The following is a 25964-nucleotide window of genomic DNA, read 5'->3' on the forward strand; positions in this document are numbered from 1 at the left end:
TTTTTTAATCTTTTAATCTGTATTTTAATTTTTGTAGTATTTATTTTGTTTTTGCTGTGCTTTTCGTTGTTTGTTTGTATATGTTTTTGTATTTTTATTATGATATATTGTATTTTATTTTGTTTGTCCACCGCCCTGGGAGCTATTTCGCTAAGGGCGGTATATAAATTGAAATAATAAATAAATAAATATAAATAAATAAATAAAATAAAAATGAAAAAGCAAAGCAGCAAGATCATTTTGTTTTGTTTTTTTTACAATAATTTTTATTCAAATTTTCATAAAACATAGAAAACAAAATCATAAAACATTCAAAGACAAAAAACAAAACAAAACAAAAATGATTAAACAAAAAAAAATAAAATGTTGACTTCCCATTTGTCACATATCAAATCAGTTATAGGTCTACAATATATAACAATCCTGTCTCTTAAATCATATTATAAAATCACTTTCCTCCAGTAGTTATCTTAATTAATCATCAAATCTCATAAACATTACTTTATTCTTTCCACAAAAAGTCAAAGAGAGGTTTCAATTCTTTAAGAAATATATCTATCAATTTTTCTCCAAATAAACATGTCAATTAATCCATCTCGTTAATAATTATAATAATCTTATTGTCATAATCATAGTCCAAATAAACATTTCGATTAATCCATCTCATCAGAATCTGTTAGGTCCAATAATTTCAATAGCCATTATTCCATTATCCCTATTAGTTCCATCTTCCATCTTCAATAGTCCTGTTAGGTCCAGTAATTTCAGTGTCCAATCTTCCATTATCAGTATTCCATAATAATCTTGCTGTTGTAGCCATAGTCATATAATAAGAGTCTGATGGGAATTTCCTCTATCCCAAATATTTTCTTGCCATCCATTCTGAATAAGTTGCTGAAACATTGTTGTAAATTCATATCTGTGTTCTTCTTTTTTAGAAAATGCACTGGCTCATCTCTTAAGAGTTTTTCCATTGTCACATGACTGCAGTTAATTCCATAGATTTTCTCTATATCAAGCTCCATCACATCATTCCAGTCCAGAAGATTATCCAAGCCATTGATAACTTTATCTCTAATATCTTCATTAATTTCTTCAGAGATAACGTTAAATTCCAAACAGTAGATTTTATTTCTAAAATCCATAAACTCCAGATCTTTTTCCAATTCCACATTTGTTCCAATCTCCAGGGCTTGTATCTTCCCTTTATTTTTTCTTTTCTCATCTCTGATCTCATTCTCCTCTCTGACAGGGTCCCCTATTTCTTTAAACTCCTGCGTCATTTTGCTCAGTTCAATTTTCAGCTCCTTACTACCCTGTCGCAGGGTTTGTTTCGTTATCTCAATCTCATCCATTATTTTCTGAAACATAATTACTTCCAGATTCTCAGCCACTTTCTTGATTGCCATTTTTAAAACCACGAAAACAAAGCAAAACAAAAATAAAGAAGAGCCACTTCTTATTTCAGCAACAATTGGGTTAATATTCCAGGCTTGATGACATCACAGTATAAACAGAGCAACCTGCCTTATCTCTCTATGTTCAAGAATGCAAAATAAATTTAGTTCCCAGCATCAAAACAGTTAGTGGCGTCGTGAAGAAGCAGATTCGTCAAAATAAAATAGACCAAAAAGAGAATAGTCCCAGACAATATAATATTCCTCGGAATAGAAATCAGGAATAGAAATCCCTCTTCTGTTTATTATCTTTAGAATGCACTTCCAGGACAGCTTTTTGCGACAGAAACAGAGATAAGCTGTTAATTTCGTGAATAACAGAGAAGAGCTATATCTCACCCAGAAGTTGTCCAAAGCCGATCAATCTGACAAATCTCCTTTTGCTGCAACAATTTAAACCAAGTAAAAAAAATAATAGAAAGAAGGGTGCTTGCCTGTTAGTCCGTTCTCTCTTTCAAGAAAAGATAAACGTATCGCTTAAGCAGATAGAGCTTGTTAGGAAGTCCGTCCGGCATTGTTGGCTGGACCTTATCTCATAAATTAATGAAATCCAGTCCTCCCAACAAAAACAGGCTTTGAGGTTGATCTCTACGTTTCTCCCTGCCCGGGAGAAATTTCATCAGTCAAAAAAAAAAAAAATGTTCTGACTGATTTATATCTGAATAAGCTTCTTTTGAGGCGGGAGTCCGTCCCAAAAGCAGGCACAAGCGAAGTCACCCTTCCCGGAAGTCAGCAGCAAGATCATTTTGTGAGAAAGAAGAGAACATCACAGGTACTTCTAAAGAAGTGGTGTCTGAGTTTGCTTCCCCCCCCCTTTCCTCCCTGTTCCTTTTCCCATCTTTATTTAGATTATAAACCTGAGGTCAGGGATTAACACTGAGATCAGTCTTGTTTGGTTCCCATAGACAACCCATCTTTTCTGCATTTTGATTTGTCCTTTCCTTGCACCTCACTTTTCTTATTAAAGATTCAGTTCTCCATTGCTAAATGACAGATCTCTGGATAAACACCTACAGTTTCCCATTATTTCAGGGATTGACAGGAGCCTGTCATGGTACGGGGGGAGACTCACAATGGTCACCCGGCACTGCTACTTGTGTGGAGTAACAAATCTTTTGTCTTCACAATTAGTTTGGCTAATGCCTTGTCAGAGTTTCTGCTTCTCATACTCCAGAAAAAAAATATTCTGCCTTCAAGGCAGACATTCAGGCCTACATCAGTCAGGAGCCAGAATTTCTTCACCAAAGTTTTTCTTCCATTCCAGTCCACACCTCCTTCATTCCACTTCACCTTCACCATTGTTTTGCCAAAGGATTTTTCCTTTTCCTGAGGCAAGAAAGTTCAGAATCTGAAGGACCATGAAACCCACTGGTGAGGAAAGAAAATGTAGTGTCTTTTTGTAGCAAAGCTGTTGATTTTTTACAAACTGGCTGTAATTCCCTACACTTAAATAACTACTGATAATAGCTTTGATATTATGTTCTCCATTCTCCCTGCTGGAAGCCTCTAATCAGCAGCAGAGGAAGAAATCCCGTTATCTGGCCCTGTTTGGATTCACACCATGCTGCTCTTCCCTTCAGACTGCTGATGAGCCTTCTCCAACCAAATCGAGGGCTGTTTGTTTGTTTGTTTGTTTGTTGCACTTGTATACCGCCCCATAGCCGAAGCTCTCTGGGCGGTTTACAGCAATCAAAAACATTAAAACAAATATACAATTTGAAACACATATTTTAAAAACAATTTAAAACACAATTTTAAAATTTAAAACAATATAAAAAGAATTCCAAACAATTTCAATTTTATTTACACCCAAAAGACCCTCTGGGAGGGGGCATCAGGTGACACCTATACCTGTGAGATGTTTATCTTTTCTAGGAGTTAGGGTCTGTGATCTCATACTTCCAGCTTTTACTTCTGATGTTTGTTTGTCTCTCCCTGTGAGTCCTTGAATGTGCAGCTGGGAAGACTCACTGTTTTGACAAATTAAGCAGTTGTTTCCAGCCTCTGTTATTCAGCATAGGCAGTGTGAAAAACGTCTCCTAAACAGCTTCAGGAAGCCTACAATTTCAGCTTGCTGTTCTACACAGAGAGCTCTCTTAGATTCAAGCAGTTTGCAAAAGCAATAAGCACCCACAAACACCCTATAGATCAGGGGTATGAGACAAGAATTATGAGACGGGAAATGGGGCATGCCATACTATTTATTTATTTGTTTGTTTGTTTGTTTGTTTGTTTGCTTGCTTTATTAGATGCCCATCTGGCTGGTTATCCTGCCAATCTGGGCAACGTAAAACATAGCAATATAAATTTACATTACATACTAAACATAAAAACATTAGCATATTAAAAACATAACCAGTAACTACAGGACCTACAAGGCCTAGCCTACCTCAAAAGCCTGTTTGAACAGCCAGGTCTTCAATGCCCGGCAAAAACTCACCATAGAGGAGGCCTGGCGAAGGTCATTTGGTAGATACTAAGCCTCCTCATTACATCTAGGTATCTTGCCATTTTTATTTGCCCCTACAACCATCCTCGCAGATTTGACCCCAAAACTGAGCTCAGTAACAACCTTCACTGAAACTTTCCTAACAGCTCAAACATTCCTAACAATTCCTTCCACTGGTATATCCTACAGGCATCTATTATGTAGAAGAGGTGTACTGAGAAGTGAACTGAACAAGTTTTCCACCACTGTGAACCTCAATTAAATTTTATCTGTAGCAAGGGTGTAATGCTCTTTCCACATTCCAAACATTTAGATGGCTTCTTCACTGTATGGAACTTCTAATGTACATTAAGACTGGAACTCTGCTTCAGGCTTTTTCTACATCAAAAGCATTTCTATGGCTTCCCCCCCATATGGATCCTTTGATGTGCCTGAAGATTCCTATTCTGACTAAAGCTCTTTCCACACTCAAAGCATTTGTAAGGCTTGTCTCCTATATGAATTCTTTGATGTCCACTAAGGGAGCTACTGTCACCAAAGCTCTTTCCACTCTCAAAGCATTGATAAGGTTTCTCCCCTACATGAGTTCTTTGATGAATAGTAACAGAGCTACTGTCCATGACTGAAGCTCTTTCCACACTCTCAGCTTTTTATGGTTTCTCCCTTTTAAGTATCCTTTCAGGTGAATGATGCATGGAAATGGGATTCAAGCTGTTTCCTATGAATTATTTGATGCAGAAAACAGGAGGCATGCTGAATGAAACTTTGCACACTCTGGACAGTTATATAGTTCCCCACCAGTGTGATTACTTTTTTGTGTGCAGCAAGGATGTGATGATGACTGAAGCTCTTTCCACGTTCCACACATTAAAAAAGGTTTCTCTGGTGTATGTATGCTTTCATGTAAGACTACAACTCTGCTTAAAGCTTTATCCACATTAAAAGTGTTTATTTGGCTATTTATTTCCCCCTGTATGGATCCTTTGATGCGTCTGAAGATTCTTATACTGACTGAAGTTCTTTCCACACTGCAAGCACTTATAAGGCTTCTCCCCTGTATGAGTTCTTTGATGCAAAGTGAGGGAGAATCTCTGACTGAAGCTCTTTCCACACTCTAAGCATTCATAAGGCTTGTCCCCTGTATGAGTTCTTTGATGTCTAGTAAGGGTGCCACTGTGACTGAAGCTCTTTCCACACTCCAGGCATTTATACGGTTTCTCCCCTGTATGAGTTCTTTGATGTTTAGTAAGGTTGCTACCTTCACTGAAATTCTTTCCACATTCAAAGCATTTATAAGGCTTGTCCCCTGTATGAGTTCTTCGATGTGAACTGAGGTTGCCACTCTTATTGAAGCTCTTTCCACACTCCAAGCATTCATAAGGTTTGTCCCCTGTATGAGTTCTTTGATGTGTAGTAAGGGTGCCACTTTGACTGAAGCTCTTTCCACACTCTAAGCATTCATAAGGCTCGTCCCCTGTATGAGTTCGTTTATGTCTAGTAAGGTGGTCACTGTAACGGAAGCTCTTTCCACACTCCAAGCATTTATAAGGTTTCTCCCCTGTATGAGTTCTTTGATGTCTAGTAAGGGTGCCACTGTAACTGAAGCTCTTTCCACACTCCAAGCATTTATACGGTTTCTCCCCTGTATGAGTTCTTTGATGTATAGTAAGGTTGCCACCGTCACTGAAATTCTTTCCACATTCAAAGCATTTATAAGGCTTGTCCCCTGTATGAGTTCTTCGATGTGAACTGAGGTTGTCACTGTTATTGAAGCTCTTTCCACACTCCAAGCATTCATAAGGTTTGTCCCCTGTATGAGTTCGTTTATGTCTAGTAAGGTGGTCACTGTGACGGAAGCTCTTCCCACACTCCAAGCATTCATAAGGTTTGTCCCCTGTATGAGTTCGTTTATGTCTAGTAAGGTGGTCACTGTGACGGAAGCTCTTTCCACACTCCAAGCATTTATAAGGCTTGTCCCCTGTATGAGTTCTTCGATGTGAACTGAGGTTGCCACTCTTACTGAAGCTCTTTACACACTCCAAGCATTCATAAGGTTTCTCCCCTGTATGAGTTCTTTGATGCAAAGTGAGGGAGAATCTCTGACTGAAGCTCTTTCCACACTCTAAGCATTCATAAGGCTTGTCCCCTGTATGAGTTCGTTTATGTCTAGTAAGGTGGTTACTGTAACGGAAGCTCTTTCCACACTCCAAGCATTTATAAGGTTTCTCCCCTGTATGAGTTCTTTGATGTCTAGTAAGAGTGCCACTGTGACTGAAGCTCTTTCCACACTCCAAGCATTTATACGGTTTCTCCCCTGTATGAGTTCTTTGATGTTTAGTAAGGTTGCCACCGTCACTGAAATTCTTTCCACATTCAAAGCATTTATAAGGCTTGTCCCCTGTATGAGTTCTTCGATGTGAACTGAGGTTATCACTCTTATTGAAGCTCTTTCCACACTCCAAGCATTCATAAGGTTTGTCCCCTGTATGAGTTCTTTGATGTGTAGTAAGGGTGCCACTTTGAGTGAAGCTCTTTCCACATTCCAAGCATTCATAAGGTTTGTCCCCTGTATGAGTTCTTTGATGTGTAGTAAGGTGGCCACTGTGACTGAAGCTCTTTCCACACTCCAAGCATTCATAAGGTTTGTCCCCTGTATGAGTTCTTTGATGTGTAGTAAGGAGGCCACTCTGACTGAAGCTCTTTCCACAATCAAAGCATTTATAAGGTTTGTCCCCTGTATGAGTTCTTTGATGTGTAGTAAGTGTGTCACTTTGACTGAAGCTCTTTCCACACTCCAAGCATTCATAAGGTTTGTCTCCTGAATGAGATCTTTGATGTTTTGTAAGGGACCTACTGTAACTGAAACTCTTTCCACATTGTAAGCATTTATATGCTTTTTCTCTCATATGCCATCCTGGTTGTATATTCAGGGCTTTTTGGCAAGTTAACATTTTACTGCACTTAGGAGATGCTCTCATTTCCTTCAGGTGATCAGCACCCCCCTGAATTTTATTTACACCTCCCTGAGAAGTACTGGCTTCATCCCCCAGCTTCTCTGTGTGTCTCCCCTGTTGTCTCTTTGCTCCATCTTTACTCCACACTTTCCATTCCTCCTTCTGCTCTTCAGCTCTTTCCAATGACGCTTCTGATGGTTCCCCTTCAGCCATAATCCTGCAGACATCTCCTGGTGGAATAAAAAGGAAAGCTGGTAAAGTGCTGTGATTGAGGCCAACTCTCCAAAGTAAACCCTGAATGATAAAGGGCAGTCTAGTGTCCTTCCTCAGTTGTGCTGAACTCAACCCCCCACCTACTCTTATGCCTTCTGTGTTTGCTCCTTCGTGTCTGCATGTATGTTGAATGTGTGGGTGACTTTCGTTATGGTCAAGATTATTTAGCTAATTCCCTCACTCCAAAGAAATGTATATTGTTGCTAGGCTAACTCTACTGATGTTAATAGATATGTATTTTTGCTGAACTATTCCCTACTGGAGTGTTAAATGTGTATATTTTGATTCTGTATGCGTGCGCTCAATAAATATCCCCATTTTTAAGACCTCTGTGAGTGTATGTTCTACGGAGATCTTCCAACACATGCTATTGACAATTTTGAAAGATCCTAATTGACAATTTCGAAAGATCCTAATTCACAAGAGTTTTAGAATGTGTTTATGTGAAGTGAATGTTGGTCGTACCATGACAAGTTGCTTTTCTGCAGCAGAGGAGTAAGTCATGAAGGTGTTGTTGCCACTCACTCATTCTGCTGGCACGAAGCTGACCTTTTGGATGGGTTATTCGAGTTGGCTGGGCAACCAGACTCCAGTGTCTGACTGAAGCCCATATTTCTGCATAGCAACCCAGATAAAGGAGAGAAGGGGAACAGAGCTCCAGGGCAAAAGTTGAAAGAGTCCTGAAGAAGAAGGTACAGTCAGAATTAGCAGATCACTCCATTGTCCCCACTGGGGTCAGAGCCCTGGGCTGGGCTGTCTAGGTACTTTAATAGGCCTGGCCTTTCCTCTATGCCCGCCTGACAAAGGCTCTCCACGTCAACTCATACATGCATTGCATGGAGCTTCTCTGCAAGGCCATGATGGCTGAAGCTCCCTTGTCAGAGAAACTAAACCTCCTTAGGTGTCCCCTCTCAAGAGCCGCGCGTGGAGTTGTAGCCAATGTGAGTCAGGAGGAAGAACTTTTCTTGACTGGGAAGGTCTGCTTGGAAGTGGCCACAGTTCCCGAGGCCTTGGAGACCAGCTTGGCAACCAGACATTTTCCAAACAGCTGTTCCCCTTAAAAGGGGTCAGTGGCCAGGTTGGACTTTGCCCTGATGGCAGCGTGCCAAGACTGGAGCCAGAGCTGTCTGTGTGCAGCAACATCCACTGCAATGGCTCTAGGTGACAGCTGGATGGCATCTCCTGAACCACCTGCCACAAAGGCGGAGGCCGTGGCTAGCTCGGTCAGTCCCGGTTGTACATGGGGATCAGGTTGGGCCGCCTACTGCAAAATGGCCTGTGCCCATACCAGGCAGGTCCTGGCCATAAAGGATGGCGGTGCTGAGGTTCTGATGGATAAGACCAAGGCTTTGTGCAACGTGCGCAACATGGCCTCTGCCTTCCTATCCTCTGGGTTCTTTCGGAAGCCCTGCCCATCCCGGACCATCGTGGAGCCATGCGCCGGAGAAGCTACTGGCGGATCTATGAGCGGGACCCCCAGAAATTCAACCTCTTCTTTCTCAAGTGGTTAAGGATGTCTCAGGAGCGCTCGACAGGATCTAGCTGCCCCTGGGTTCTTCCACTGGGATATAACGGTTTCCTTAAAGCCTGGTGCAAAGGACTTCTCTTGTAAGTTTTGCGCTTTGGAACAGCTATAGAAGAGTCCCCTGTCTCTGTTGCTTGCTCCCCCTCCCTAGAGGCAATAGGAGCGAGTGCAACTGTTTCACAGGCCTTCCTGAGGACGGCTATTAGGTCCTGTGGGGCGAACAGTTTGGGAGCTCCCGAGTCTTCCTCCTACTCTGACCCTACAGATGAGAGTTCCCCCTCCTCCCTGTCTGAGGGAGAGAAGGGGGGGTCTTCCTGCCCCCGCTGCCTCATTGCCTGGGAACTGCCTCTCTCGAGGACTGATGTCTTCCTGGGACCCCCAGCCCTGCCTGCTCTTAAGCAACCTTCCCCGACCCTGCTGGCTGCCTTCCTCCAGAGAAAGGGAACCATCCTGTGAAATGGGAGGCCTGGGGGTGCACGTGTGGAAACTGCAGTGGCACCGGTACCACCTGTGGCAAATGAGTCCCCCCTTGAACCCCTGGCCTGTTGCAGTGCCGGGAACCTCCACGGCCTCCACTGCCAGGCCTCACTGGGGTGGGGAGCCTGTGTGGAACTGGGGGCTGGGTGAGTAAACACCCACTGAAGCCCCTGAAGACTTCTGGTGTTAGCAGAATGGCCTCATGAGGTACAGGAGATAGGGACCCTTGGCCTTTCCCTCCCTCCTCTTCCCGGCTCATCACTGGGCCTGCCGGAATGCCTAATGCCGCCGCTCGTGTCACAAGACCCCCAGCTACCTTTGTGGTGCTGGAGAGGGCAGAAGAGTCCCAATGCTGAACCGCAGAAGCAGAACCCCCACCTCGGGCGAGCTTCCTTCCCTCACTCTCCTCCAAGGAATCCACTGAGAGGACCATCATGCTCACGTTGGCCCCTCTCTTTCCTTCCCCCTCCCCTCTTTCTTTTGAAAAAGGGGGGTGAAATTGACAGATGGAGAGGACAATGGAAAGAAGGAGGGGGAGATCAGGTTGCTGAAATAGCTGGCTAAGAAAGAGCAAGAAGAAGAGAGGAAGGAATGAGGAAGTAAAGAGACAAAGGAAAGAATCCCATCTTGCTCTGACATGCTCTGCAGAGAGCTCATGAATGACCTCCAGTGGAGCTAGCAGGAAGTCAATCTGGGATGTGGTTGCCCAGCCCACTTGGGGAACCCCTCAAAAGACCAACTTCCTGCTAGTGGGGCAAATGGGCAGCAACAACCCCTGCATGACTCCCCTCCTCCACCGCAGGAAAAACAGCTTCTTCGGAGGAAGCACTGATATAGTGAGCATAACGGAAACCTGGTGGAATGGAGAAAGCCAGTGGGACACGGTTCTCCCTGGATATAAACTACACTCGAACGAAATGGCATGATGTATTGGCGGTGGTGCCACTCTATAGATGAAAGAGGGCATTGGATCCAGCAAGCTAGGACCCCACAGAACCTTCTCCACAGAACCGTTGTGGGTGGTGATGCTGCGCCCCAAGAGGAACTTAGTACTGGGGACATGCTATCGTCCCTCCGATCAAATAGCTCAGGGAGATTTGAGATGAGAAATGAAATCAAGAAAGCATCCAAACTATGAAATGTTGTAGTAATGGGTGACTTCATCTATCTGTCTGTCTGTCTGTCTGTCTGTCTATTTGTATCCTGCCCTTCCTCCCAGCAGAAGCCCAGGGCGGCAAACAAAGTACTAAAAACACTTTAAAACATTATAGAAACAGATTTAAAATACATTAAAACAAAACAACATTAAAAACATTTTGCACCAGCTGCAGCTTCCGGACCAACCTCAAGGGCAGCCCCACATAGAGCACGTTACAGTAATCCTACTATCTTGACATAGACGGCTACATAGGTGTTCCAGTCACGGCAAAGAAGCAAAGTTTCTAGATACCCTAAATGACTGTGCCCTAGAACAGTTGGTCATGGAACCAATCAGAGGAACAGCGAGCCTGGACTTAATCTTAAGTGGCACTCAGGACATGGTGCAAGAAGTAAGTATTGTCAAACCAATCTGGAACAGTGACCACAGTGCTAATAAATTAAACGTACATATAAATGGCCACTTGCCAGAAAATCCAACACATTCACATTTGATTTCAAAAGGGAAAACTTCCCCAAAATGAGCAGATTGGTAAAAAGAAAGCTGAAAGAAAAAGTCCTGAGGATCACATCACTCCAAAATGCTTGGGAGTACAGAAGTTCAACTAGAGTAGATACTGCAGATCAGGAAAGGTTTCACAAGGGCCAAAAGGATGCCAGCATGGTTAACGAGCAGAGTCAAAGGAGCTATTAGAGACAAAAAGGCTTCCTTCCAAAAATTGAAGTCTTGTCTGAATGAGGAAAATAGAAAGGAACACAAATTCTGGAAATGCAATTGCAAGAAGATAATAGGGGATGCTAATAAAGAATTTGAGAAGCACATTGCTAACAACATAAAAACCTACAACAAAACATTCTTTAAATACATTCAAAGCAGGAAACCGTCCCGGGAGGCGGTTGGACCCTTGGATGATCAGCGAGTCAAAGGTGTGCTAAAGCAGGATAAGGCGATTGCAGAGAAGCTAAATAAATGTTTTGCATCTCTCGTCACAGTAGAGGATATAGGGCAGATCCCTGAACCTGAACTGACATTTGCAGGAAGGGAGTCTGAGGAACTGAGACAAATGGTGACAAAATATGAAGTTCTAGTCTTAATAGACAAAGTAAAAACTGACAAATCATCAGGTCTGGATGGCATCCACTTGAGAGTTCTCAAAGAACTCAAATGTGAAATTGCTGATCTTCTAACAAAAATATATAATTTGCCCCTCAGATCCACCTGTATACCTGAGGACTGGAAAAGGGCCATTGTAGTGCCAGTCTTTAAAATGGGATCCCAGAAATTACAGGCTGGTTAGCTTAACGTCTGTCCCAGGAAATATGGAAGAAAGTATTATTAAAGACAAATTAACCAAGCATATAGAAGAACAAGTCCTCCTGAAGCAGATCCAGCATGGCTTCAGCAAGGGAAAGTCCTGTCTCACTAACCTATTAGAAGTCTTTCAGAGTGTCAACAAGCATATAAAGGTGATCCCGTGTACATAGTGTACTTGGACTTTCAAAAAGCTTTCGACAAGGTACCTCACTGAAGACTCCTGGGTAAGCTTACAAGTCATGAGGATCAGGAACTGGTTAAGTAGCAGTAAGCAGAGTAGGAATAAATGGCATAAACTTTATCCCAATGGAGGGCTGTAGAAATTGGAGTCCTCCACGGACTGTTATTGGGACCTGTGCTTTTTAACTTGTTCGTCAACGATCTAGAGTTAAGGGTGAGCAGTAAGGTGGCAAAGTTTGCTGATGCTACTAAATTGTTCAGGGTTGTTAAAAAGGGATTGTAAAAAGCTCGAAAAGAACCTCTCCAAACTGAGTGAATGGGCGGGAAAATGGCAAATGCAATTCAATGTAGCTAAGTGTAAAGTTATGCATATTGGAGCAAAATCCCTTAATTTCACATAAACTCTCATGCGGTCTGAACTGGCAGTGACCAACCAGGAATGAAATCTTGGGGTCGTAGTGGATAGCTCAATAAATAAACTGACCCAGGGTGTGGCAGCTGTGAAAAAGGCAAATTCCTTGCTAGGGATCATTAGGAAAGGTATTGAAAATAAAACTGCTGATCTCATAATGCCGCTGTATAAATCTATGGGGCAGCTGCATTTGGAATACTGTGTATAGTTCTGGTCGCCTCACCTGAAAACAGGATATTGTAGAGTTGGAAAAGGATCAGAAAAGGGCAAAAGGAATGATTGAGGGGATCGAGCAACTCCTCTATGAGGAAAGGCTGCAGAATTTGGGGCTTTTTAGTTTAGAGAAAAGGCGAGTCAGAGGTGACATGACAGAAGTGGATATAATTATGCACGGGATGACAAAACTGGATAGAGAAAAGTTTCTCTCCTTCTCTCATAAAACCAGAAGTCATGGACATTCAATGACGCTGAACGTTGGAAGATTCAGGAGAGACAAAAGAAAGTCCTTCTTCACGCAGCACCTAGTAAAACTATGGCATGTGCTCCCACAAGAGGCAGTGATGGCCACCAACTTGGATGGCTTTCAAAGAAGATCAGACAAACTCATGGAGGATACGGCTACCAATGGCTACTGGCCACGATGGCTGCACTCTGCCAACACACTCAGATGCAGTATGCTTCTGAAAACCAGTAGTGTAGAAATCACTCTAAATTTTTAAAAATCAATAAATGCAATGCCAAGTAGCACAAAGGAGAAACCGTGAGCCTTCTCCTTCCATACCAGATGATCTGGGGAAATGGAAATCTTTTACTTCCATCCACCACCGTTCTGGAACTGGCTCTGCCCCTGCACCACCATTTTGTGACTGGAGGGCCCTGTGAGTAGGAACGTTTGAGAACGCCTGTGTGAAGTAATGCTGATGGGGACACAACTCATATTCTACAGTTTTGTCACCATTCCCAGATACATAGTCCAATCTCAACTGAACATCTTCCTGCTGATCTCTCCTCTTCCAGCCGGAAGATGAGGTTAGGTGGCCTTTTTGGAACAAGAAACATATAAACGCAAATCTGGCTTAATCAGCATCAGTCTACCCAAGAGCAGCCAACTGGGAGGGGTGATGTTCACCAGGCCTCCCCAGCAGTGGTGGTGCTGCTACCTAGCATGAGGGAGAGGAGCAACACAATGGAGAGATCGGGGCTCTGCCAGAGCACTGCTGGAACCAATCCAGTACTCCCCCCCCAGTGTGCTGACACAGCCCCCAGCTACTGACCAACCCATCCCTACCCCTCCCTGCCAGCTGCTCCTGGGCCTATCCACCTTAGGACTGTGTACTCTGAAGGAATGGCAAGTTCCCCCCATCCTTCTCCCAACGAGAGACCTGCCTGGCCAGAAAAAAGACAAACAGGATACATAACTCAGAACAAATCCATCCATTACCACCATTATCAGAGGCAGTGATGGCATCACAAGTGGGGAGAGTGTTCTCACACTCATGTTCTGCTTGTGGGCTTCCCATGAGCATCTGGTTGGCCACAGAATCCTGGACTGCACACGCCTTTGGTTTGATCCAGCAGGTATCTTCTTATGTTCTTATGCCGGGTAAACAGATCAGGACCATTCTTATAATCTCGTTGGTAACATCACCAAGAGAAATTCATACCTTCCATAGCTATTCACGGAGGGCAAAAGAATCCTTACCCAGAAAGGTTGCCATCTCATGAATCTCCCAAGTGACCTCCTTGTACAGAGCTCTCTGGCCTGGATCCAGCAAGACCGATTCCTCCTCGGTGAAATGCAAGGATACGTCTTCGAAGGTCACCAGTCCCTGAGACAAGAAAACAATAGCCTTCCTCATAAACGCTTCCAGACAAGGTATGGACATCATCTGCCCTTCACACAATCTGAACAGAGATGAGGTAAGCGGGGATTTTTCCTTCACAAAACATCTGAAGTCAACATGGCATCTACCTGAGAGGTCTTAAAATGTGATGTTGCTGATCTTCTAACAAAAATATGTACATATATGACCAGCTTCTATATCTGAGGACTGGTCAATGTATTGCATTAAAGAAAAAAAAGGGAATCCAGACCCTTGGAATGCTGTGTAGAGTTCTGGATGCCTGACCTCAAAAGTAACACTGTAGAGGTAGAACAGGGTTAGAAAAGAGCAACCAGAATTATTAAAGGGATGGAGAGCTCCCCTGTGAGGACTGACCACAACATTTGGGGCTTTTTGGTTTAGGGAAAAGACGAGTAAGAGGAGACATGATAGGTGTATGGTCACACCATATATTTAAAGCATGTCCAACACACATGTAAAGGACACGGCTTCCCCCAATTAATCTTGGGAATTGTAGCTTATCCCTCACCATGCTACAATTCCCGGCACCCATAATGAACTGCAGCCCTCAGGATTCTTTGGGGGAAACCACATAATTTAAATATGTGTTGAATGTGGTTTAAACTGGAGAGGTGGCTTTGATTTGGCAGGGCTCTTACACCTGGAATGCAGGAAGAGGGAGAGGGAAGTTGTTCCCACCAGTTTGCATCAGTTGCAGGAAAAGCTTCACTTGCAAAACATTATGTCTGCCAGGCTACTTTGAAAAGCAGGGCCACAGTTCTCTTCTTGTGAATCAAGCACAGACCTTAATTCTGAGACAGGAGAGCCAGCAGATGGGTATTTAAATAATAACTTCATTATTAAAATATCAAGGCTAAGCCAAAGAGCAAAAGAAGAAAAATTAAGAAGCTGCCTTAAAAGTCAGTCCTTTTAGCTGACCTTTGTCTAGATACGTTCTTAAGTATTCCACGTGTGTATATCCAAAGCTTAGATACATTCAAGATCAAATTCCAAGGTAAAGCAGAAAGGTGCAGCACTTTAAAATAAATGTTTGCTATTTACATACGTGATTTTATTCATCACCATAACTTATAACTGTGGATGTTCCCGAAGGATATTCAAATCAAAACAGAAAGCTGAGGGGGGGGGTAAAGAAGCAGACAGAGCCCAGTGGTAGGGCAGTTGAGATCTATATAGGGCAGGCCTGCAGCCTCAAACAATGGGAGTCTGCTGGGGGGCTTAAAGGGCCCATTACCCACTGCCCCAAATTGTGCTCCTTGATCTTGGGGCTTCCTCCATGCGGCCCTTTCTATCATCTGTGCAAACAGAAAAAGTCTCCCATACTCCCTCACGGCATCTCTTTCAGGAAGGCGGGATAGGAAAGGGAAGTCCCTCTTCTGCTGTCTTTCCTTCTCCTCTAGAAATGGCTGCTCTGTTGTTCTAAACCCTTAAAAGGCCTGAAACCTCTTGCCTGCTTGACAAAGAATGTGTGATGTAATGGCCCTTTAACCGCTAGGGAAAATATTCAAGCGACAGTGGTGTGCTGGAGCCGGCTCGTAGGCGGCAAGAACAATAAAGGGTGGCGGCTGAAGGGGCCTCGGTTTGTAGTGGGCTGCGGGTGCAGGCGATGGGAATTGCGTTACGGAATCTTTCTTTTTTAATCGTTCTGAAGACTTAAAAGGGAGATTGTAACCTGCTAAGCGTGTGCATGTATGTATTTATCTTAAAAAAATTAAAAAAGCATATTATGTGGAGAGCAGAACTTACTAGATGTGGGCTGAAATAAGCCTCTGGTCTCTGCCCGAGACTTACAGGGTGTTGACAAGTCCCTATCTGTCCTCGCTTAGTTCAAACCAAAACGCCCTCAACTGCTAATTTCTCCTCACGCGGAGAGGGAGAAGCTCGAGCAGGAGGAGGCGGCGGCACGAGCACCACGCTCGGCCTCGGTCGAAGCGCGCACGCGCCGGCTGTTGGTCTGACACACGCACGCGCGCGGAGGATGGGTGGGGGGAGGGGGAGGAGAGCGGTGTTTGCGGCGCCCTAGAACGGCGCACGGAACGTTCTCTCTCTCTCGTTTCCCGTCTTCCACGCCGCCCCCTCCAATGCTCGGCTTAGCCTAGCCCTTCCTTGGGGTGATCGCTCAGTGTTTGTTTGCTGACCCCCTTCTCTGCATTCTCACTCGTGCTCCTGGACGATCCCCATCCTAACTCCTTTGCTTCTAAGCGGTCCCGCGGGTTACTGGCTTGTGTGGAAACGGACTGCCCCTTTCCCATGCCTTTAAACATTGTGTGTCGGGTTAGGAGGAAGTGCCGCTAGGCAACATTTGGGTTTTTTGGGGAAACCACTGAAGTGTCTCCAATAATGATAGACTTATTTGTAGGAATCCTGGATGGAAAGAGGGGAGGAGTTCCTGTTGGTTGAAAGGGGTGGTGTAGAGATGAAGCGAAGGCATGGGAAACAGGTGTGATTTTTTTATTTCATCCACCCCAAGTAACCAGCACAAGAATCACCTGGTTTCTCCAAACCCATTTGAAAGCTAACCTGTAAAAAAAGTGGTACATTTGTCCACAATACTTTTCAGAAAATGAGCTCCTAAGTTTTAAAAGGGGAAGGAAGCTTTGCCTTCCTAGAATGTAACAAAATATTGGCAGAATGGTTTTGAATATGCTCTTAAAATAAATATTATGAGCAAGTTTCATAATCAGGAAGCAAGTTCTACTGGGAAAACTCAGCAGATTTCTCATTAAAACTTTTTTAAAATGAAAAGAGGGTGGGAGAGTTTAAAGAAAAACATTCAGGCCACACCCCTGTCACATTCTTTTTGGCTGGCCAGTCTATATGCTTGAGTCAGGAATTAAAGGTGATGTGGTGAAATGTTTTGATAGGTAGATTGTTCTCTCCTGGTCAAAACAAGGCTTTACTCTTAGCTTATTGGATGGAGGCTGATCGTATGCCCCCTGCCAAGGAAAATTTTGAAATTTACACTTGCTTTTGGCTGCTGGTGGTCTTTGGTCATTAACAAAAGCCCAGTTATAAATAATAGATTTGTTTTCTTTAGTTTTAAATAGTTACTATCTAGATGGAATGCTTTCAGACTTATTTTCTAGGATGCTGAGTTCACTTGAAAAGAAACATGTTCCTATCCACATAATTTGTGTAATAGTTAAGTTTACATTGTATGTAATACTAAGCCTTCCATGGGTTTCTGTTAAAATACAAATGTATGTAATTGATCTCTTTTTTTAAAAAAAAAGTGTTGGCACTCATATTGTTGGAAGTGGCTTATTTGAGGGAAGTAGTCTGCCAGTTTTGAACTTTTTTACATGTGATCATAGGATTAATAACAATGTTTGTGTATAATTTTAAATTTGCATTTTCTCCAGCCCTCCTTATTCTGTGACAGGTTAGAGTTGTGCAGTCATGTTGTTAGCAGCTGTGAACATAAGAGTTGAAAATCCAGTTGTCTTAGATCAGCTATTCAAACCTGTTGTGATACAACTCACTCCAAATCTGTTTCAGATAATAGGACTGGTACAACTAGAAAAATAACCTGTCATATTGTCTGGCCAGGGCTCCATCATTTGAGGACTTACTTTGATGCTTATCTTACTACATGTAGTTCTAAAATATCTGCATTTCTGATTTGAACATTGGAATCTTCAGGTTCCTTGGATGGCTTCTCAAAATAATCCCATTGTTTATTACTATGGAGCTTGATTTAAGTTTTGTCTTTAATGCAGTATAATGCCTTTAATTCTTCTCTTTAGGCACCTTATACATTGGAATCAACATATACCTTATTCTGAGTGCAGGGAGAACATCTGTTGTGGTTGTTGGGTATGCTATGGAAGTAATTCTGGTGACCTAGCTACCTTTGTACCATGTGGTACTGTGCGCATATTTGAACCATTAAAACAAAAGTTTTGCTTTGGCAACACAGAAATTGTTTCTTGGAGGAAGTCTTGGAGGAGAGTGTCCAATTGAGCTTCTGTCTACCTGAACCATGCTGTGACTTTCTTTCCGTTAGTGTCAGAGTGGAAAAGCACTTAAACTGGCATTAACATCCAAACTCATTCACTAGCACGGTCTCTCAGTTCTCATTTGTTTATGCTGTACAACTCAGAACCTTCACATGCCTTGGTGACATAATTGTGCTACAGGCAAGCATCATATACCCAGTTAAAGGGACGTATGTTGTGAAAATGAACATATGTAGTGAAAGGTTTGGTATAGCTGAAGTGATCCAGATAGGCATTAAAAAGGAGATTTTACAATTACATTAAATAACAACCAAATTATAAAATTAATTAACAATATAGTGATCCAGATTGCATGTCACAGTAAGCCATGATTAATGGTTTACCATGATTGTACCTACCTATTTATTTATTTATTTAATTATTAGTCGCTCATCTGGCAGGTTTACCAGCCACTCTGGGCGACATACAACATAAAAACATATAATTCACATTAAACCCCTAAAATTCCAACAATAACTCTAAAACCCTAACCTGCCCCAAAAGCCTGTCTGAAGAGCCAGGTTTTCAAGGTCCGGCGGAAGCTCATCATGGAGGGGCCATGGCGGATGTCATTTGGGAGGGAGTTCCACAGAGTGGGTGCCATGATTGAAAAAGCGCTCTCCCTAGTTCTCACCAGTCTAGCTGTTTTAACTGGTGGGACGGAGAGGTCTTTTGAGGCTGATCTTGTTGGGCGGCAACGTTGGTGATGTTGGAGGTGCTCTTCCAGATAGACTGGGCTGAAACCGTATAGGGTTTTAGAGGTCAAAACCAACACCTTGAATTGGGCCCGGAAAGCAACTGCTAACCTAAATGGTCTGAACTGGGGATCATGGCTTGTTATTCCTAAAAAAACATGATATGTAGCAAGATTTGTTCTTGACTTACTGCTTGTGGTCTGTTGGAGTGAAACAAACCATGATCCCTGGTTCAAATGTAGGGTGAAGCCAGGGATTATTGTTTGTTTCCTCTGCATGCTAGCAGGGAGGACTGAAAGACTCCTCTTAGGTGTGAGCAGTGTAAACCATTAACCATGGTTTGCTGTGATGTGTGATCTGGGGTAGTGTTTTTCAAGTGTTCAGACAGTCTTTCAACAATATGAAAAGGCTAAAAGCATAATTATCTATATTGTAGATGGGCTGATACTGAGGGTGGCTTGCCTAATTTTTCTTAATAAGTTCACATATGAAATGCGTATATGGTTTGATGCTACTAGTGCTATGATTCATTAGAAAATATAATAATGCTGGGAAAAACAGAAGGGAGTAGAAAAAGAGGAAGGCCAAACAAGAGATGGATTGATTCCATAAAGGAAGCCACAGACCTGACCTTACAAGATCTGAACAGGGTGGTTCATGACAGATGCTTTTGGAGGTTGCTGATTTATAGGGTCGCCATAAGTCGTGGTCGACTTGGAGGCACATAGCAACAACAAAAAGTGATAGGAAGTACATTCAACTTAGAATAATAACTAGATAACATCTGGATTCCTTTTAAGGGGATCACTTCTGCAATATACAGTTTGTAGGAGCCAGCATTTTGTACAATAAAGAGTATTGTATATTTTATTATTTGTAAATTGTATGCTATACATCCTTTATATCAGTAAAATTTATAATAAACTTATGTACATATATATATGCATACTTTTTTTTTTGAAGAGCCGGTTGTTAAACATTTACCATCACAACACTGCCTCCAACCCCACATTTCAAATGAGTTGACTTACAACACTGGGGAAAAATATTTAACGGGCCAAGTGCTTTGGTTTGGTCTAGCCTTTTTTCTCCAGATGGGTGTGTTTAGACTCAAGAATAAAGCTGTTTGCCATGTGGGAGGCTTGAAGATCCTTGAATTTGTTTCACACCACCAGCCATCACAGAGAGCAAGGGGAGGTGGTCAACAAGTTTCTGGACTGTGTCTCTCCTCCATATTAAAAATTTAAAATCCCATGCACATTAGAAAACTTAAAAGGCTGTCAGGAAAAAGTTTAGGTTAGGCTAAACCCCATTTTCTTTTCCTGCTAGATTTCTGTGTGCAGGGACTTTTCTTGTTCACTTGTATGGAAGAACATTCAACTCTGCTACATGCACTATGAAGTGATTCAGTCGAGAAACAGATTTCCCACCTAATCTGCTCCTGTAAATGAGGGTACTGCCCATCTCCCACACTGTGCTGTCAAGACAAGCACCCTGCCATCATATCAGGATGGATACTTGTCATGTCACCAGCCTATAAACAAGTCAGAATAAATGCTGAATAAAGACCCAGCAAAGTCTTAACTCCTCTCCTTTGTTCTTAAGATGGCAGCCTGAAAGCAGATTCTTATGAGTGTTTTTTCTCTGCATTTCACCAGAAGGTCCCAGGGTGAAAAGCACCATTTAAACAGCATTAAAACAACACCCACAGTCCTATTATTATTAACAACAAGAACAACAACAACAATAATAAATTGATGTACAGTTTCTGCTGTGTTCTGGCAGCTGACCTTTATTTCACTAGGGACAATGGTGAACTTGACAGCAAATGTTTCCAACTCCTAGTATGGTCCTGCCCACATGAAGGTGTCATCTCATAAGCAGGTTGTTCATATTCGATAGTTGTTTATGTGCAATTGGCTTAGAAGCCTCCACACACACCTGGATTTTTAGTCATCACACCCCTTGTTATTCTGCCAATTGCCATCCACACCAGTGGGCAAAGCCAGATGGAGTACTGTGGCATCTCGTAGAGGACTCTCTCCCTTTTGCTTGGATGTATGACCTCTGAGTTATGGACCCACCAGGCTCCCACTGCACTACTCTAGCAGATGGTGGTTTTGACCCATCGACCTCTGGGTTATAGATCCAGCAGGCTCCCACTGTATCAATCTGTTGGGCAAGGGAAAAGTGGCCTAGTGTGGTTTGTCAGCCTGTTTCCAACCTAGCAACTGATGTTCCAAGTCACGCTGCCCACCTTTTGTCTGGCTGAATCTTCCAACAAGGTCCTCTGTTTGAATCCAGGCAGAAACATGGCCCTTTTCCTGTGGGGTGAGAAGTTAACAATGCTTCTTGCAACTCTGAAGCCTTGCTTTGGAGGAAGCTTGAGTTGTGCTCCCCCCACCCCACCCCAGGAAGCAAAAGTAGCTCAACTGGGAGAGTGTTAGACTGAAGATCTAAAGGTCCCTGGTCCAGTCCTGGGCTTTGGCAGAGTGTTAAGTTCCTTTTACCAAGTAGTCCCTCCTCTTCAGATGCACACCTTAACGTGGTGAGGGGGTTTGAGTGTGTTGAAGAAGCTGAGAGCAATGCCGTCAGAAGTCTAGACCAAGAGGCTAGACTCCTAGCAGGGGCACCCAAGGTGGAATGGTCAAAGCTGAAACACCAGACTAAGATGCATCCAAACTCAGAGGAAGGCAATGGTAAACCACCTCTGAATATCTCTTACCACGAAAACCCTATGAACAGAATATCCAAAATGCAACACGAGATAGCGCTGGAAGATAAGACCCCCAGGTCAGAAGGCACTCACCGAGCTACTGGGGAAGAACCAAGGACAAGTACGAGTAGGGCTGTGACTAATGACACAGCTGGGTCAAAGCCGAAAGGAAGCCCAGAGGCTGATGCGCACAGATGTGAAAGGAGAGTCCGGAGTTGTACGACACACACAATAGGAACGTGGAACGTGGGAAGCATGAACCAGGGAAAGTTAGAAATTGTCAAGCAAGAAATGGAACGCATCAACATTACAATACTTGGTGTGAGCGAACTAAAATGGACGGGAATGGGACATTTCCAGTCAGGCAACTACAAAATATTTTATGCAGGAAATGAGAAATTAAGAAGAAATGGGGTTGCTTTAATAGTGAAAAGTGATGTAGCAAAAGCAATTAGGAGCTACAACACAAGGTCTGAGCGAGTGATATCAATGAGATTAAATGGGAAACCTATCAACATAACCATCATCCAAGTCTATGCTCCAATGGCAAACACAGAAGAAGAGGAATTGGAGAGATTTTATGCAGAAGTACAGGAAGAAATTGATCACACACCAAAACAAGATTTGCTGATAATCATGGGGGACTGGAATGCAAAAGCAGGGAACAGAGAAGAATTAGGAATTGTGGGGAAATGGGCCCTAGGAGACAGAAACAAAGCAGGAGAAAGACTTATTGAATTCTGTGAAGCCAATAATTTGTTTCTTGTGAACACATTTTTTGAACAACCGAAAAGATGACTGTACACGTGGCCATCACTAAATGGTCAATATAGGAATCAAATTGATTATATAATTGGTAGCAGAAGATGGAGAAGTTCCATACTTTCTGCAAAAACAAGACCAGGAGCAGACTGCAGTACAGATCATGAAATGATCGTATCGAAAATCAGAGTAAAGCTAAAGAAGAACAACAAAGCAATCATAATGCCAAAATACAATTTAAATAACATCCCAGAAACATATAAAGATCAAATAAGGAACCGGTTTGGGGCTTTAAACTTAGTTGACAGAGAACCAGAAGAACTATGGAATGAAGTCAGAGACGTTGGGCTCATCCAAACGGAGCAAGATAATCTAGCTTTTCCATATTCGCTCCATCATCTGACAGTCCTCACTTGCCTGTTGCTTCATTCTTTTCCCAATGTTAAAAACATGCTTTCTTTGCGCCCGCACATGCAGTGGGAAGACCCTGGCATTCTTTTCGCTTTTTCCCAGCTCCGCCTCTGACACAACCCACTATCACCCCATTGGTGCACAAAATATGATGTGTGCTCCTCTCCCCCCTTTCACCACGATCATTAACACGCATGCGCTTGAACAAACCAGTTGTGTGCAAAAAATTGCTGTACTTTTTCTTCCTGCTTGTATTTGCATTATTGCGCTAAATCGAATGTATGCATGTTTGCTTTTTCTAATATTAAAGTATCTGGGGATACACACGGCTGGCGATCACAATTATTTCTCAGGAACTGCACGAGTGAAACACCCACTCTCTGGCTTTTGGGGAGAGGGAGGGGAGCGGTGTCCAGGGCGGAGAGGCATTCCTAGGAAAGCAGCGGCGACTGGGGTCTCTCCGCTTCCTGGGTGAAGAGATCCATTATTGGGCATCGGAGGCGTGGGGTGGGTGAAAACGCAAGCACGCTGTAACATGTATGGTACCCAAACCGCTCTGCCTGTGTGTGTTTGACTGTCTGTACCAAGAGAAGACACTGAAGGTTTTGGAGGGAGAGAGCGAGCTAGTCTTGGAGGAAGGAAGGAAGGAAAGGGGCTACAGCACTTCAACTAGTCCTTAAGAACATAAGAAGAGCCTGTTGGATCAGGCCAGTGGCCCATCTAGTCCAGCATCCTGTTCTCACAGTGGCCAACCAGGTGCCTGGGGGAAGCCTGCAAGCAGGACCCAAGTGCAAGAACACTCTCCCCTCCTGAGGCTTCCGGCAACTGGTTTTCAGAAGCATGCTGCCTCTGACTAGGGTGGCAGAGCACAGCCATCACGGCTAGTAGCCATTGATAGCCCTGTCCTCCATGAATTTGTCTAATCTTCTTTTAAAGCCATCCAAGCTGGTGGCCATTACTGCGTCTTGTGGGAGCAAATTCCATAGTTTAACTACGCGCTGAGTAAAGAAGTACTTCCTTTTGTCTGTCCTGAATCTTCCAACAGTCAGCTTCTTTGAATGTCCACGAGTTCTAGTACTATGAGAGAGGGAGAAAAACTGTTCTCTATCCACTTTCTCAATGCCATGCATAATTTTATACACTTCTGTGCATAATTTTATACACTTCTATCCTCATAAGGGAGTCGCTCCATCCCCTTGATCATTCTGGTTGCCCTCTTCTGAACCTTTTCCAACTCTATAATATCCTTTTTAAGATGAGGTGACCAGAACTGTACACAGTATTCCAAATGCGGCTGCACCATAATTTATACAATGGCATTATGATATCGGCTGTTTTATTTTCAATACCTTTCCTAATTATCTCTAGCATGGAATTTGTCTTTTTCACAGCTGCCGCACACTGGGTCGACATTTTCATTGTGCTGTCCACTACAACCCTGAGGTCTCTCTCCTGGTCGGTCACCACCAGTTCAGACCCCATGAGCGTATATGTGAAATTAAGATTTTTTGCTCCAATATGCATAATTATATTATTAATGATAATAATAATAATAATAATAATAATCCATTCGTGCATAATCTGGCACAGGGTTTTTACTCCTGAAACAACTATGTTAGTGAGGTGGTGTTTCCTCACAAAGAAGGGGGCAAAGGAAGGAAGCCTGAGGAAAGGAAGAAGGAAGGTTGTCTGTAAAATACAAGGGGAATTGCTTGTAAAGCAATTGTTTTTACCTCAGTTGTGCTTTTTGCAGATTGTCTGTGAGAAAGTGTGGGGGAAGAGAGCCTCACAGAGTATGAAGTAAGACAGAAATAGCAACGGATGAAGTGGGCAAAGAGCGAGGCTGCCTGTATTTTATAAGGGGAAGAAACCTGCTTTTGGTAGATCAGGTGTAAGAAGGAATTATCTTGCGTGCAGTGATGTCTGTAAAATACCTCCACTCTTCTTAGCCCTTTGCTTCCCCCATCCACTTTCTCACAATCTGCAAAAAGCACCATCAAGGAAGACAAAAAGTGCTTTACAAGCAACACACCTTGTATTTTACAAGCAGCCTTCCTTCCTTTGTCCTCCTTCCCTGAGAGCAAATGCTGCACTGCCTCACTCTTAGCCCTATGCTCCCCACCCCCCCAGTGTGGCTCTCTCCACCCATCCTCCACTTTGGCAGCTATTAGTTTGTATGGGACCGTTTGAAAGCCCTTCATTTTAGTAAGATTCTGGCACAACCCACCTCTCAAATTGGGCTTAGCTGTCCCTCCTCTTCTCTGTTACCTTTCCTCTCTTAATTCCTGCTGACTGTCTCCTTGCGTTTCTCTTCTCCCCACAACGAGATTCATACTGACAGCTAATTGGCGGTAACAACTGCTGACCTTGCTGGAGTCTCTCCGAAGTCAAGAAGAAAGGGCGTAGCCATTAAAAGCAAGCACACAACAGTTTGATTGGCTGTAGAGACAGACAGAGGGATGCCTGGAGGGGGTCTTCATCCCGGAGCACCCCCCCCTCCAATACACACTTGCCGTTGGGTAGAAAAAGGTTGCCCAGCCTTGAGCTAGATTATAATAGATCCAGATAATTTGTCTCCTCCAAGTATGCTTGAAGCTAATCATCCACCGCCCTCTTGACCACCTGATGGATGCAGGGAAAGTGGCCTGGTGTGGATCATCAGTCTGCTTTTCATCTGTCCAGCCCCAGCAAAAATACAAGGGAGTCTGAGCGATAGCACTGTCCAGGTCTCTGTGCCCCAATCGGTTAGCGCATCGGCTGTTAACCAGAAGGATAGTGGTTCGAGTCCACCCAGGGACAGCTGTGGGTGCCTCACTCATTATTTAGGGGTTTGAATGGTGAAGGTGAGGACTGTTAATCCAGCATGCCCTGTGCATGCAGCTTGAATTTCACCCTCATCAACCCTTCTCCCCCATCAGCCTTTGGCTGGCTGTGCCGTCAGGGACTCAAACCCGTGTCACAAGATTGGGAACCTCACATGATGCCACTACACCACTGGCACAGACAATGAGAAGCTTTTTTTCCCAGAACAGAAAGCCTGGTGGGAAATATCAGGTAGCTCCCTGGAGGACCAACTCCTGGAGCATTTCACAGCAGCTGAAGATTTGCCCTGCCACAAGAAAACCTCGCCTGTGGTTGTCTGGCCAAGAGCAGACACAGAGCAGAAGATCATGGCTATGGAGTTGTAATCAAAACCTATAGAGTGGTAACACAGCTCAGGGAAGAGAACTGTATAGGAAAAGGTGTGCTAAAGACCTTGGGTTGTATTCAACGAACTCCTGCTCAGAGTAGACCGCAGAACCATTGAAGTTAATGAA

The 25964-nt window shown here is 43.4% G+C and overlaps 1 protein-coding gene across 1 annotated transcript in view; it reads right to left on the reverse strand.

Moving 5' to 3' along the window:
- Nucleotides 1-4848: 4848 nt before the first annotated feature.
- Nucleotides 4849-25964, reverse strand: part of LOC133378879 (zinc finger protein 420-like) — a 30078-nt gene continuing 8962 nt past the window's right edge. The window contains exons 3-5 of the mRNA XM_061613492.1: nucleotides 15812-15886; nucleotides 13903-14029; nucleotides 4849-7090 (exon numbers count right to left, since the gene is read on the reverse strand). Coding sequence (XP_061469476.1) covers nucleotides 4863-7090; nucleotides 13903-14029; nucleotides 15812-15886 — 2430 coding nt within the window. The 3' untranslated portion in view covers nucleotides 4849-4862. The remainder of the gene's footprint in view (nucleotides 7091-13902; nucleotides 14030-15811; nucleotides 15887-25964) is intronic.

Source organism: Rhineura floridana, chromosome 3, assembly GCF_030035675.1.
Source record: "Rhineura floridana isolate rRhiFlo1 chromosome 3, rRhiFlo1.hap2, whole genome shotgun sequence".
NCBI classification, from domain to species: Eukaryota; Metazoa; Chordata; class Lepidosauria; order Squamata; family Rhineuridae; genus Rhineura; species Rhineura floridana.